The sequence below is a fragment of the Cherax quadricarinatus genome, chromosome 85, assembly GCF_038502225.1.
Source record: "Cherax quadricarinatus isolate ZL_2023a chromosome 85, ASM3850222v1, whole genome shotgun sequence".
Taxonomy (NCBI): Eukaryota; Metazoa; Arthropoda; class Malacostraca; order Decapoda; family Parastacidae; genus Cherax; species Cherax quadricarinatus.
In genome coordinates, this window is record NC_091376.1 from 8,654,842 (window position 1) to 8,671,335 (window position 16,494).

The 16,494-nt window shown below is 39.6% G+C and overlaps 1 protein-coding gene across 2 annotated transcripts in view; it reads left to right on the top strand.

The window, feature by feature from the left end:
- Nucleotides 1–16,249, top strand: part of LOC128703223 (piRNA biogenesis protein EXD1) — an 89,789-nt gene extending 73,540 nt beyond the window's left edge. For both annotated transcript variants that reach the window (XM_070103333.1, XM_070103334.1), the window contains 2 exons: nt 9,651–9,836; nt 15,361–16,249. In XM_070103333.1, the coding sequence (XP_069959434.1) occupies nt 9,651–9,836; nt 15,361–15,525 (351 nt within the window). In that variant the 3' untranslated portion in view covers nt 15,526–16,249. The remainder of the gene's footprint in view (nt 1–9,650; nt 9,837–15,360) is intronic.
- Nucleotides 16,250–16,494: the final 245 nt, after the last annotated feature.

Sequence of the window (16,494 nt, forward strand, 5' to 3'; positions counted from 1 at the left end):
CCTTTCCTAAAGCCTCCTTGTTCATCTGCTATCCTATTCTCCGTCTTACTCTTAATTCTTTCAATTATAACTCTACCATACACTTTACCAGGTACACTCAACAGACTTATCCCCCTATAATTTTTGCACTCTCTTTTATCCCCTTTGCCTTTATACAAAGGAACTATGCATGCTCTCTGCCAATCCCTAGGTACCTTACCCTCTTCCATACATTTATTAAATAATTGCACCAACCACTCCAAAACTATATCCCCACCTGCTTTTAACATTTCTATCTTTATCCCATCAATCCCGGCTGCCTTACCCCCTTTCATTTTACCTACTGCCTCACGAACTTCCCCCACACTCACAACTGGCTCTTCCTCACTCCTACAAGATGTTATTCCTCCTTGCCCTATACACGAAATCACAGCTTCCCTATCTTCATCAACATTTAACAATTCCTCAAAATATTCCCTCCATCTTCCCAATACCTCTAACTCTCCATTTAATAACTCTCCTCTCCTATTTTTAACTGACAAATCCATTTGTTCTCTAGGCTTCCTTAACTTGTTAATCTCACTCCAAAACTTTTTCTTATTTTCAACAAAATTTGTTGATAACAGCTCACCCACTCTCTCATTTGCTCTCTTTTTACATTGCTTCACCACTCTCTTAACCTCTCTCTTTTTCTCCATATACTCTTCCCTCCTTGCATCACTTCTACTTTGTAAAAACTTCTCATATGCTAACTTTTTCTCCCTTACTACTCTCTTTACATCATCATTCCACCAATCGCTCCTCTTCCCTCCTGCACCCACTTTCCTGTAACCACAAACTTCTGCTGAACACTCTAACACTACATTTTTAAACCTACCCCATTCCTCTTCGACCCCATTGCCTATGCTCTCATTAGCCCATCTATCCTCCAATAGCTGTTTATATCTTACCCTAACTGCCTCCTCTTTTAGTTTATAAACCTTCACCTCTCTCTTCCCTGATGCTTCTGTTCTCCTTGTATCCCATCTACCTTTTACTCTCAGTGTAGCTACAACTAGAAAGTGATCTGATATATCTGTGGCCCCTCGATAAACATGTACATCCTGAAGTCTACTCAACAGTCTTTTATCTACTAATACATAATCCAACAAACTACTGTCATTTCGCCCTACATCATATCGTGTATACTTATTTATCCTCTTTTTCTTAAAATATGTATTACCTATAACTAAACCCCTTTCTATACAAAGTTCAATCAAAGGGCTCCCATTATCATTTACACCTGGCACCCCAAACTTACCTACCACACCCTCTCTAAAAGTTTCTCCTACTTTAGCATTCAGGTCCCCTACCACAATTACTCTCTCACTTGGTTCAAAGGCTCCTATACATTCACTTAACATCTCCCAAAATCTCTCTCTCTCCTCTGCATTCCTCTCTTCTCCAGGTGCATACACGCTTATTATGACCCACTTCTCGCATCCAACCTTTACTTTAATCCACATAATTCTCGAATTTACACATTCATATTCTCTTTTCTCCTTCCATAACTGATCATTTAACATTACTGCTACCCCTTCCTTTGCTCTAACTCTCTCAGATACTCCAGATTTAATCCCATTTATTTCCCCCCACTGAAACTCTCCTACCCCCTTCAGCTTTGTTTCGCTTAGAGCCAGGACATCCAACTTCTTTTCATTCATAACATCAGCAATCATCTGTTTCTTGTCATCCGCACTACATCCACGCACATTTAAACAACCCAGTTTTATAAAGTTTTTCTTCTTCTCTTTTTTAGTAAATGTATACAGGAGAAGGGGTTACTAGCCCATTGCTCCCGGCATTTTAGTCGCCTCATACGACACGCATGGCTTACGGAGGAAAGATTCTTTTCCACTTCCCCATGGACAATAGAAGAAATAAAAAAGAACAAGAGCTATTTAGAATAAGGAGAAAAACCTAGATGTATGTATATATATATATGCATGTGCGTGTCTGTGAAGTGTGACCAAAGTGTAAGTAGGAGTAGCAAGATATCCCTGTTATCTAGCGTGTTTATGAGACAGAAAAAGAAAACCAGCAATCCTACCATCATGCAAAACAGTTACAGGTTTTTGTTTCACAGTCATCTGGCAGGACGGTAGTACTTCCCTGGGTGGTTGCTGTCTACCAACCTACTACCTATATATATAATATAATATATATTTTTTTTTTTTTTTTTCGAATGAAGTGATGGAGATTCTTCTCCCGATGGTATTGACACCAGTAGTATGAAATTTGATGGAAAACTTATGGAATTAAACTCTCATGAAATTAGCAGTCTTGGTGATATTTATACAACAGTGATTTTGCCCACTTAAGCCCTACTTTCTGCCAATTCCATTGTTCCAGTTGACCAAACTTGTAGCTATTTCGCTAGAACTCCTTTTGTTCTGTCAATTGAGTACAATAAACTGCCCATTTATTGATTTCAACTACCCATTAGTGATTAGAAATTGGTAATTTGGCCAATTTCATACACAATTCAAGGAAGGCCAATTCAAAATAGGGTCCAGAATTAACAATGCAAACATTCCTAGCACTAAAATAATATTTTCTCTCTTCGTTAGTCATATCTCCAGGCCCCTTTTATATTACGCTTGCTTTCCATTTTGAATTTTTATTCATACAAATCATAGAAGATTTACTGTTATGCAGACTACTGCATTATTGTAAAAATGGTATAAATAATATCAGCACATTTGTGAAAGCATATTAGACCCACTAGTCGATGTGTATTGGACACGTGACGTGATTTGTTTACTCTTGAACATTAGCAAAAATTTACCATATCTGCTACTTTGAGCTCAGTTTGGAGGTACTTTTAGTCCATAAACCATTCAAAATCATCTCTAGTTATGTAGTATATTTTCCAGTCTATCAAATGAGACCAAGAAAACCACAAATTCAGTTTTAAGTGAAAAATATGGTCAGCTTTTTGTCTTGTGCACTGCGTGCTGCAGGATTTTTTTATACTGCGTACACTGACCACTCAGACCCATTCTCTCATGTGTAGGCCTACCAGCTATCTCCCACAAGATTTGAAGCCGCTAGAATTTTGGCGTACTATTACGGGACTGCACTGGCTTGCAAGCCGTATATTGTAATTATGGGACTGACAGTGAGAGGGTTAAATGATGAGTGAAAGGGGTTGGATTTCAGTGGGACTTGCACTTGAGTTAATAAGAGTTATCAAAGCTTATTCTTTGGGTAGCATTGAAAATGGGTTAGGCAAATATTTTTGTTAGTGAGTTTGGGTTTGAGAGACTTCCCATGTATGGGCCAGTAGGCCTTCTGCAGTGTTCCTCCTTTGTGTTAAGTTTGGTTCTTATTCTTTACTTCCACTCTTTCTTCTTTCAACAAACCGGCCGTATCCCACCAAGGCAGGGTGGCCCAAGAAGTAAAAGTTTCTCTTTTTAACTTTAGTAATATACAGTGGACCCTTGACCAGCGATGGCATCGATTAACGATAAATCTGACTAGCGATACATTTTATCACAAAAATTTTGCCTCGATTAGCGCTAAAAAACTCGACCAACACTATTCCTTCCGTCTGAGACGCGTCCACTTCTGGCCAGTGTTTACAAGCCAGCCAGCCACCGCGGTCGCTTCCAAGCATACAATCGGAACATTTCATATTATCACAGCCTTTATAGTGATTGCACCTGCAAAATAAGTCACCATGGGCCCCAAGAAAGCTTCTAGTGCCAACCCTACAGCAAAAAGGGTGAGAATTACTATGGATATGAAGAAAGAGATCATTGCTAAGTATGAAAGTGGAGTGCATGTCTCCGAGCTGGCCAGGCTGTACACAAAACCCCAATCAACCATCGCTACTATTGTGGCCAAGAAAACGGCAATCAAGGAAGCTGTTCTTGCCAAAGGTGCAACTATGTTTTCGAAACTGAGATCACAAGTGATAGATGTTGAGAGACTGTTATTGGTATGGATAAACGAAAAACAGATAGCAGGAGATAGCATCTCTCAAGCAATCATATGTGAAAAGGCTAGGAAGTTGCATGACAATTTAATTAGAAAAATGCCAGCAACTAGTGGTGATGTGAGTGAATTTAAGGCCAGCAAAGGTTGGTTTGAGAGATTTAAGAATCGTAGTGGCATACATAGTGTGATAAGGCATGGTGAGGCTGCCAGTTTGGACCAAAAAGCAGCTGAAAAATATGTGCAGGAATTCAAGGAGTACATAGACAGTGAAGGACTGAAACCTGAACAAGTGTTTAATGGTGACACTGACAATGTTGTGAAACACGTTAGGAATGTCATAAAGGAACGGGAGGTACAGGCCTCTATGGGCAGATATGTTGTGCGACAGAGGTCCAGTGACTCTCAAGCTGGCCCTAGTGGCATTAAAAGAAGGGAAGTAACCCTGAAAAAGGACTTGCCACCTCAAGTCCTAATGGAAGGGGATTCCCCTTCTAAACACTAAGACCATCAACACACTCCCCTCTTCCCATCCCATCAATCATCACCAGATCTTCAATAAAGGTAAGTGTCATGTAACTGTGCATGTCTTCTTCAGTTTGTGTGTATTAAAATTAATATTTCATGTGTTAAATTTTTTTTTTTTCAATACTTTTGGGTGTCTTGCACGGATTAATTTGATTTCCATTATTTCTTATGGGGAAAATTAACTTGACTAACGATTATTTTGACTAACGGGTTAATAGCGTTAGTCGAGGGTCCACTGTATACAGGAGAAAGGGTTACTAGCTCATTGCTCCTGGCATTTTAGTCGCCTCTCACGACATGCATGGCTTATGGAGGAAGAATTCTGTTCCACTTCCCCACAGAGATAAGAGGAAATAAACAAGATCAAGTAAGAAAATAGAAGAAAACCCAGAGGGGTGTGTATATACAGTGGTCCCTCATTTTTCATAATTAATCCGTTCCTGGAGGAGCTACTATAAACGAAATTTACGATTTGCAAATCAATTTTCCCCATAAGAAATAATGTAAATACAATTAATCCGTTCTTGACACCCAGAAGTATTAAAAGAAAAAAAATTTTTACATGAAATATACATGTAGTACATAAACAATACAATGGGAAATGATGAATGAAACATTAACAGCATAACACTTACCTTTATTGGAGATTCTTCTTAGTGTATGGGAGACTGGAGGAGGAGAGAGATTGGATTGTTTACAGTTTGGAAGGGGAATCCCCTTCCAGCAACACCTCAGGTACCAATTGCTTCTCTGGGGTTGCTTCTCTTCTCTGTTTCTTAATGCCACTAGGACCACCTTGAGAATCACTCTAGTCCTGTCTCGCAAAGTAACTGTGGAGAGAGCTCTGTTTCTGGCGTCTCTTTAACACTTCCCTAAAATGGCCCAAGACTTTGTCACTGTACATATTTCTCACCTTCTTTACCACAGGCTTGGCACTAGGAGCTTTCTTTGGAGCCATGGTAGCTTATTTAGTACTTGCAAGCACTAAAATGAGTGGAATATTATGAAATATTTCGTAGGAGCACTTGAGGGGACCTTCACTCACTGGTAAACAATGCCAGACTGGCTGGGTAGGGAGGCCGCCTTGGCTCACACCGTGCGTACGCGTCCCGGATGAACTACTATTTGCGAGTCAACCTATGAAAAGCGAGTCCATATTTATACGAAAATACCCCTATGATTGGCGAAATTTACGATTGCCGAGAACTACGAAAAGTGAGGGACCACTGTATATGCTTGTACATGCATGTGTAGTGTCACCTAGTGTAAGTAGAAGTAGCAAGACGTACCTGAAATTTTGCATGTTTACGGGACGGAAAAATAGAAACCAACAGTCCTACCATCATGTAAAACAATTACAGGCTTTCGTTTTACACTCGCTTGGCAGGACTGTAGTACTTCCCTCGGCGGTTCCTGTCTGCCAACCTACTACCTAGTTACTTCCACTCAGCACCCTCTATAGTCAGGTGTACTAATATTACAAGTACATGTACTTTACACAACATTGCTGAGACTTAAGTGGCTCGTGGTACCATACTAATGTATTTGAGGCCATAAAGAGCAGGTGCATGTTTAGAACAAACTTTCATTGTGATGTTTCTGTATATAGTATAGTGTTACCAAGCTCTACATAGAGTAAAACATTATCACAATAAAAGCTTAATCTGAACCTGTATCTTTTCCTCATTACTGTCAACAGTGTGTGTTTTTTTTTTTTTATGAGTGAGGCCAATTGAGATAAGAATGTTTAGGGTGTAGAATGTTTAGTTTAAGTCATCTCACCTTAAATCATTTCTGAGACATGACATACTGGAATGTTGAATGAAAGTCACTCTACCATGCCTGAAGTTTCCTCTCCATAGTATTAGTTATTTTTGAGTGATACAATGTTTATTAACCCTTAAACGGTCCAAACAGATCGACGTTCAAATCCGTAGTGCTCCAAAAGTAGATCTACGTTTTTTTTTACATATTTTCAACAATAACAAAAAAAATGTAGATAAAAGTTTTTTTACACATTTTTAAATGTAAAACAAAAAAGAAGATCTCCATTTTTTTACATACTTTCAAATGTTGAAAAAACGTATATATACGTTTGGACCATTTAAGGGTTGAAAGCGACACTATTGTAAGCAGTGGTCAAGGGTTTCAGACTTCTCAGATTTAGCAGGATTCATTAAATAACGACTAAAATTTCATGCTGGCAAGCGCCTCGTGGAATTTGCTTCCTCTATCCAAAAAATTTTAACCATAGGTAGACTGATCAGTTGCTGTATAGATTTATCATTTTTCTTTGCAAATTTTTGTCCATTACAAGTTGTAGAAATCTGAAATTTTATATTCAGGATCTTTGCAACCACAACCACATTATAAAATGATCTTCTTTGATTTGATGCTTTACTCAATTTTATAACATTAAATTAGCATTCATGAATGGATTCAGAGTACCTGGTTAGCCAGACATTAGTCCTAGAGGGCCTTGTCCCAAATCTGCACACTGCCATAACATACTGGAGTGAGAGATATGGGAGGGAGTGTAAAATAAATCCAGTGAGGAACAGGGGTGCGATGGGGACAATAAGGGAACACTGTATCAACATCTGGGGTCCCAGACTGTTAAACATCTTACCAGAAGATATCAGAAACATGGCAGGAACAAGTGTAGATGCCTTCAAGAGGAAACTGGACAAGTATCTTCACTAGGTGCCAAATCAACCAGACTGTACTCGCCTAATTGTGGTTGCAGGGCTCAAGACTCAGCTCCTGGCCCCACCTCTTCACTGATTGCTACTAGGTCCTCTCTCTCTCTGCTTCCTGAGCTTTGTCATACCTCATCTTAAAGCTGTGTATGGTTCCTTCCTCCACCAAATCACTTGCTAGGCTATTCCACTTTCTGACGACTCTGTGACTGAAGAAGTACTTCCTAACATCCCTGTGACTCGTCTGAGTCTTCAGCTTCCAATTATGATCCCTTGTTTTTGTGTTCCCTCTGGAACATCCTGTCTCTTTCCACCTTGTCTATTCCATGCATTATTTTGTATGTTGTTATCATGTCTCCCCTGACCCTCCTGTCCTTCAGTGTCATCAGTCCGATTTCCCTCAACCTTTCTTCGTAGGACATTCCCCTGAGCTCTGGAACTAGCCTTGTTGCAAACCTTTGTACTTTCTCTAATTTCTTGACGTGCTTGACCAGGTGTGGGCTCCAAACTGGTGCTGCATACTCCAGTATGGGCCTGACGTACACAGTGTACAGTGTCTTGAACGATTCCTTACTAAGGTATCAGAACGCTATTCTCAGGTTTACCAGGTGCCCATATGCTGCAGCAGTTATCTGGTTGATGTGTGCCTCCGGAGACGTGCTCGGTGTTATGGTCACCTTGAGTGAGGTTTGCAGCCTTTGTCCACCTAGCCTATACTCTGTCTGCAGTCTTCTTTGCCCTTCCCCAATCTTCATGACTTTGCATTTGGCAGGGTTGAAATCGAGAAGCCAGTTGCTGGAGCACGTGTTCAGCCTGTCCAGGTCTCTCTGTAGTCCTGCCTGATCCTCATCCAATTTAATCCTTTTCATTAGCTTCACATCATCTGCAAACAGGGACACTTCAGAGTCTATCCCTTCCACCATATCATTCACATATATCAAAAATAGTACTGGTCCTAGGACTGACCCCTGTGGTACCCCGCTCATCACAGGAGCCCACTATGATACCTCATCACGTACCATGACCCGTTGTTGCCTCCCTGTCAGGTATTCTCTTATCCATTGCAGTGCCCTTCCTGTTATACGTGCCTGATCCTCCAGCTTCTGCACTAATCTTCTGTGAGGAACTGTGTCAAAGGCCTTCCTGTAGTTCAGGAAAATGCAATCAACCCACCCCTCTCTCTTGTTTCTTACTTCTGTTACCTTGTCATAAAACTCCAGAAGGTTTGTGACACAGGATTTGCCTTCCATGAATCCGTGCTGGTTGTTGTTTATAATCGTGTTTCACTCCAGGTGCTCCACCACTCTCCTCCTGATATTCTCCATGACTTTGCATACTATACACATCAGAGACTCTGGTCTGTAGTTTAGTGTCTCGTTTCTGTCTCCTTTCATAAAAAATAGGGACTACATTTGCTGTCTCCCATACCTCAGGTAGTTGCCCAGTTTCAAGGGATGTATTGAAGATTAGGGTTAGTGGCACGCACAGCATCTCTGCTCCTTCTCTAAGGACCCACAGGGAGATGTTGTCCGGACCCCTCGCCTTTGAGGTATTGAGGTCACTTAGCAGCTTCTGCACCTCCTCATCCGTTGTTTGTATGTTATTCAGCACCTGTTGGTATGTTCCCTGTTGGTGTTCCCCTCTGTGCTGTCTTCTCGGAGCCATTCCTGTCTCTACTGTAAATACTTCCTTAAATCTCATGTTGAGCTCCTTGCATACCTCGTGATCGTTACTTGTGAGTTCCCCACCTTCTTTCCTCAGCCTGTGATGGATATGTGGGGCAGTAGGCCTCCAGCTGCAACAATCTGGTTGACCAGGCAAGCACCTGATGAGCCTGGCCCATGGCCGGGCTCAGAGTAGAGAAACTCTTGAAACTCTTCAAAAGTATATCTAAGGTAGAGGTGAGAAGTACAGTGCCTGCACTATGAAGGATGGTTGGTGATGTTACAGTTCGGAAAGTTGTCTGAGTTTGTTCAAATTTGTCATTGTGAAAAATGCAAGCCACAAGTTACCAACAGATTGGAGACAAATTTTTAGAGGACATCTCAATCCATCCTGGACTATTTTCATTCTTGTTGTGATAATAGAAGAGCAGAGAACAAAACATTATTTATGATTCAGCTTCAGTATGTTGATTAGTTATGAACTGATGTGGGATAATTATGTTACATTTGAAGCTTAAGGCAGATAATCCCATGCAACAATGTTTTTACCTCTTGTGTATTATTATTTTGAATTAGTTACATAGTATTATTTATTACTACTAATTATTATTTTTATGAAGTGTTAATCCTGTATGGGGCATGCAGCACCTGGAAAAATGGGGGGCAATCAGTTCTGATCTAAGGAAGAGGAAAGTAACTGCAGTTATTTTGATCACGAGTCCTTCATCAATATCAAGGGATCCTCCCTCCAGAGTAGGGTTAGACACGTGTGATACTCAACTTCCTTGGATATTATTACCAGGATGATGAGTCAGTGTGGCTGGAGCGTCCTCTTTCATCTCATCTGTGTGAAAGTCTTGCACGCAGTGTCATGTACCTCCGTGAGCTGCGACTGGAGCTGCTGGACCTAATTCTGGTGGATCTGGCTCAAGTCACACAGTTGTATCTAGGTGCTCTGCGCGACAAGGATTCCACTACAGTGAAAAATGTAAGCTATAATTAATCTTAAGTACAGTAAATCTTTGATATTACAGACTTTTGAAATAATGGGCAAATATCTACTTCATAAAATGCATATTTAATTTGTTTATTTTCAGTTTTTATTACAGTATACAGTATGTCAATTTTCTTTTTTTTTTCTCTCTATTTTAACATAATTCTGATTCAGCACACTCAAGACACTCCCCACTATTAGTATGTTATATCAAGGGTTGACGGTCCTATCCTTTATTTTTGATGAAGTGTCAGATCAGTCAGGCTGTGAGGGCTGTTTGAGACAGCAGGATGCCAACACCAACAATCTGGTTCAACAAGCAGTCACTTGGGAAGACTCATCAGGTTGGGTTGCAAAGCTAGAAAACCCCTTGAAACTAGTCACTGTTACATATACATGTGTGTGTGTGTGTGTATATATATATATATATTATATATATATGGATGGATTTATGAAGGATGAGGTTAATCATAGAATTGATGAGGGAAAAAAGGTGAGTGGTGCGTTGAGGTATATGTGGAGTCAAAAAACGTTATCTATGGAGGCAAAGAAGGGAATGTATGAAAGTATAGTAGTACCAACACTCTTATATGGATGTGAAGCTTGGGTGGTAAATGCAGCAGCGAGGAGACGGTTGGAGGCAGTGGAGATGTCCTGTCTAAGGGCAATGTGTGGTGTAAATATGCAGAAAATTCGGAGTGTGGAAATTAGGAGAAGGTGTGGAGTTAATAAAAGCATTAGTCAGAGGGCAGAAGAGGGGTTGTTGAGGTGGTTTGGCCATTTAGAGAGAATGGATCAAAGTAGAATGACATGGAAAGCATATAAATCTATAGGGGAAGGAAAGAGGGGTAGGGGTCGTCCTCGAAAGGGTTGGAAAGAGTAGTTAAAGGAGGTTTTCTGGGCGAGGGGCTTGGACTTCCAGCAAGCGTGCATGAGCGTGTTAGATAGGAGTGAATGGAGACGAATGATACTTGGGACCTGACGATCTGTTGGAGTGTGAGCAGGGTAATATTTAGTGAAGGGATTCAGGGAAACCGGTTATTTTCTTATAGTCGGACTTGAGTCCTGGAAATGGGAAGTACAATGCCTGCACTTTAAAGGAGGGGTTTGGGATATTGGCAGTTTGGAGGGATATGTTGTGTATCTTTATACGTATATGCTTCTAAACTGTTGTATTCTGAACACCTCTGCAAAAGCAGTGATAATGTGTGAGTGTGGTGAAAGTGTTGAATGATGATAAAAGTATTTTCTTTTTGGGGATTTTCTTTCTTTTTGGGGTCACCCTGCCTCGGTGGGAGACGACCAACTTGTTGAAAAAAAAAATATATATATATATATGAGAATGATAATTCTAAATTAATAATGAATATACAGTGGACCCCCGCATAACGATGGCATCACATAGCGATTATTTCGCATACCGCTTACTTTAATCGCAAAATTTTTGCCGCGCATACCGATTAAAAACCCGCTCACCGATTTTCGTCCGAGACGCGTCCAATGTGCGCCCTCAGCCAGCCTCACATGTGCCGCCCGTGCCATTGTTTACCAGCCAGCCTCCGCAGTAACATCCAAGCATACACTCGGAATATTTCGTATTATTACAGTGTTTTCGGTGCTGTTTCTGGAAAATAAGTGACCATGGGCCCCAAGAAAGCTTCTAGTGCCAACCCTGTGGTAAAAAGGGTGAGAATTAGTATGGAAATTAAGAAAGATTTTGAAGGGTTTGGGGCTAACCCTGAGAAGCCTGTGCCAGTTGTGGAATCCATTGTGCCTACTTCAAAAATTAAGGAAATGTGTGCACAGTGGGTTGAACTGCAAACCTTTATGGATGAAAATCACCCTGACACAGCTGTTGCAAGCCGTGCTGGTGACTATTTCAATGACAATGTTGTGGCCCATTTTAGACAAATCGTAAAGGAACGGGAGGTACAGAGCTCTATGGACAGATTTGTTGTGCAACAGAGGTCCAGTGACTCTGAAGCTGGTCCTAGTGGCATTAAAAGAAGAAGGGAAGTAACCCCGGAAAAGGACTTGCTACCTCAAGTCCTAATGGAAGGGGATTCCCCTTCTAAACAATAAGTTCGACACTCTCCCCTCCTCCCATCCCATCAATCATCACCAGATCTTCAATAAAAGTAAGTGTCATGTAAGTGTGCATGCCTTTTTCAGTTTGTGTGTATTAAAATTAACATTTCATGTGGTAAAAGAAATTTTTTTTCATACTTTTGGGTGTCTTGCACGGATTAATTTTATTTCCATTATTTCTTATGGGGAAAATTCATTCACATAACGATTATTTCGCATAACAATTACCCCTCTTGCACGGATTAAAATCGTTAACCGGGGGTCCACTGTAATGGGACATTAGATTTTCAGCCATTAAGAGCAAACATGCTCTCTGTGTTGTAGTATTCTATTTATATGAAGGCCTAAACCTGTGTGGGTTATTCACTGTACAAGGAAGCTCAATATTCCATACAGTAATTGCAGCCCGGCCTCAGACCAGCCAGTTTGTGGGTGATCCTCTTGATCTTGATACATGTACTGTAGAGATCATTACAGTACAGTTCAGCCGGTTCAGTTATCAGCCAACTTGGTTATCGGCCAGTTTTTCGGCACCCAGTTATCGGCCGTTAATTCGGTTATTGGCCGTTTGGGAGGTGTCCATCCACCGGCTGGGGCCACTTCCGAGTCAGTTTGGCTTTGTCTCTAGGCGAGTGAGGAAGCTTCTGCTCATTCATCCAAACATTTTGCTATAATCCGTTGTTTTTTGTGGTTATTGATTGAGTGCAACTGAAAAATAAGCAACCATGAGCCCAAAGAAACATGTTACATAGTACAGTAGACCCCCAACTTACGATCAGTTCCCAACTCGAACAATTATGTAAGTGTATTTTTGTAAGTGCTTTTGTAAGTGTATTTTTGGGGGTCTGATGCAGACTAATCTAATTTACAATATTCCTTATGGGAGCAAATTCATTTGGTAACGGCACCTGAACAGCCTTCTGGGATGAATTAATATCGTAAGTCGGGGGTTCACTGTACATATATAAAAACATGCAATGTTTATAAGCGATGTATATTTAATAATAATCACTGGTACATTAAATGTCTTGTTTTACATTAATATAGACATTATCATTAATCCATCTATTATATCTTCAAAATTATATAAGTAACACGTCACATAGCATATAAACATGCAATGTTTATTATATGCGATGTATATTTAATAATCACTCTTTGCCACATTACATGTCTTATTTTATGTTAATATAGACATTTTCATTAATCCATCTATGATATATGATATTTTCTTCAAAATTATGTAAGAAACACGTTACATATCATGTAGCATATAAACATGCAATGTTTATATGTTATCGAGTGGAGAGTGGGATGGAGAGTAAACATTACATTTTCTCTGATGCAGCGTTAGAGAAAACTGTGAATCTGGTGACTGGTGCAGTAACCGCCCTTCATATGCGTTTGTTTACAATTCTCAGCATGAATTATTCATTACTTCTCCCTTTGTTTATGATGGCATCTAAAGGTAGTTGTTAGAAATGATTAAACTCAGTGAATATGGTAATAATATGGCTGTGTAGTGTAGCCCAGGGGGGAGGGGCTAAATATGTGTACTGTACCTACATCTACCACAACCTACACTGACTTCCTACAAATAAATACTACTCTCCTCTTGTCCTACATCAAGACCAAAAATATTTTAAGGTGAGTAATGAATGTACTGTAGCAGTAAATGACAAATTAAAGAGGTGTGTGCAATGTGGACTAGGGTGGAAGCTTTTGTAGAGAAACGCCACCCTGACCAAGGTAAAACAAGCCATATCTGCAACATGTTCAAAGACAAAACCCTATCCCACTTCAGGGAAATCTTAGAGATGCCAGAAACAGACCTCTATGGACAGATTTGTTGTGAGACGGGTCCAGTGACTCTTAATGGCACTAGGACCAGCTTCAAAGACAAAGAAGGGAAGTAACCCCAGAGAAGGCTTTGCTACCTAAAGTCTTTATGGAGGGGGATTTCCCTTCCAAACACTAACTCCTCCCACTTTCCTCTTCCCTATCTTCCAGAAGCCAGCATTAGCCTTCAGTAAAGGTATGTAATACATAATTGTTAAAAAAATATTTTTTTGTGAATATTTTTGTCTGGAACAGATTAATTGTATTTCCATTAATTCTTATGGGAAATATTAATTCGGTTTTCGGCCATTTCGGTTATCGGCCGACCTTCTGGAACGGATTACGGCCGATAACCAAGGGCCCACTGTACTTCATTATTGGAGAATATCTACTGTTTCTGCTCAAAACTAATATAGGTATAATTTGCTGAATCATAAATCTTCTCCATATGCATATAGTGCTGAAGTAGTTGTACACGTCTAGCTATGTTTGCAGAGCTAAAGTCATAGCTCCTGGCCCTAACTCATAACTCTTATTGACTGGTTTCACTGATTTCTGGCCTTCATAAATTGATATCTATTCTTGCAATCAAGTATAGTGTTTGCCTCCACCACCTCATCTAGTTTACCCATTCTATTGTTTTCTCTCAGACTTCCATGCATCCATAGAAAATCATTCTTCATATATTTCACTCTTGTTAAGAGTGACATCAAGTGCTTGAATCATCTGATTTTTGCGAGAATGATGACAGGTAACCTTGAGTACAGAACTTATTCCAGTCTGTTTTGTATTTGTAAACTATTTATTTTCAGCACGTAATTTTATACCCTGTATACATTTAAGCATGAAACAAAAGCACTTTTACAGCCCTGTGTTTCACACAAGTCCTCAGAAACACTCACCATATATGTTTCTCATGGTAATTAGAAACTGTAGTATATCCCTGTATATGTATGGTTTGTTTGCAATCGTGTCATTACGATTTCTTAAGTCAAGTTAGTTATACCCTCACTTCCCAGGTCATGAAGGTCTGGGCAGAGTAACAAGTGTAAGGCTGTAAAGGAACAAGGAGAGGTAGGTACAAGGTAGAGAATAGATGTGGCATATTCTAGGTGGACCTCCAGATACAGAAATGCATCATTCTGAATGGTCAGAAATATTGCTTCCTCTGCATAATTTAGTACAGTATATTTTTCTTCAAAAAATTGAAGTTGCATTTGTATGTTCACTATAATTTTTAGCTGCTCACCCAAATTTTCTTAATTGAATAGAAGGAAGACGATTCTTCATTTAGTGACCCATAAGTGATTAACTTTATATCTAATATATAATGTTTTGAATTACAATAGGCATTAAGCAAATTCTGTACACAAATTTAGATGGTAATTTAAATATTTATGCAGAATTGTAGGAGTTTTTGTAAAATTGAAAAGTTTAGCAACAAAACCTGAACTATTTTTTTAAATCCAGTATTTATATTTATTTGACGTTTCTGATCCAGGTTTAAAGATATCTTATAAAAGCTATTGGTTTTTGTTTTTGTATTGATATTTCTTTTGATTTTAATAATGTATTCTGATTTTTTCTATAGCTTGAGTCTCATGTGGTACCAGCAGAAGTTCAGAAGCTGGGGCGCTGCTCTGTCATCAACAGCATTGGTTCTTATGACCCATATATTTCATACTCCAGAGATTCATTGAAGATAAATTCACAAAGGAAAGCTACCATTGGACAGAGGTGTCAAAAATATAGATAGACACTGTTTCTGAAATTCTTGAGCAAATAATAGCTTAGGAATTTGATAGTTCATTTGATTGTGTGCGTGTGACATAACGTTTAATTGGAAAAGTCTAAAATTTTTGGCCTTAGATAAACCTATGCACTGAAACTGGGTATTATAGAAATTTTATTCTCGTAAATAAGAATTCACTACCCTAATCACTTGTGATAGCTGAGAAGTTAATTTACATGCAGGTTTAAATATGATACACAATTTTGTAATTACTTATAATAATGATATATGAAGTAATGACATTTTTTTTTCTTTCAAAACCATTAAATTCTTTTGTATATTGGGGTTGGCTTTGTGCCTAGCAGTAATTACAATAAGTCACTAATTTTCAGGTGAAGGTTATATTTATGCATCTTCCTTTACATTGCTAAATAATCAAGATTTAATATTCAGCCGTGTCATGTGTAATAAGTACGCAGTGAGATAACTTGACGAGCATAAAATGTTCAAGGATTTTAAACTGTCTTCAAGAGGGAACTTGATAAGTACCTGCAGGTAGTTTGTGATCAGCTGGGCAGTGGTCCCAAAGCCGAAGCGTGTGCTGCAAGTACCAACAGCCTTTTGTGACCAGGTGGTCAACTAAAAGACCAGATTACATGGGAGATGTTACCTGGAGTCATCACCAGGTATATATATAGTGGTGTTGCACAATCTTTTTTCCACAAACCAGCCGTATCCCACCAAGGCAGGGTGGCCCAAAAAGAAAAACGAAAGTTTCTTTTTAAATTTAGTAATTTATACAGGAGAAGGGGTTACTAGCCCCTTGCTCCTGGCACACATGGCTTACGGAGGAAGAAGTCTGTTCTTCACTATGGAGATAAGAGGAAATAAACAAGAACTAGTAAGAAAATAAAAGAAAACCCAGAGAGGTGTGTACAGTGGACCCCCGCATACCGCATGCATCGCATACCGTACAATCCGCATACCGCTCGC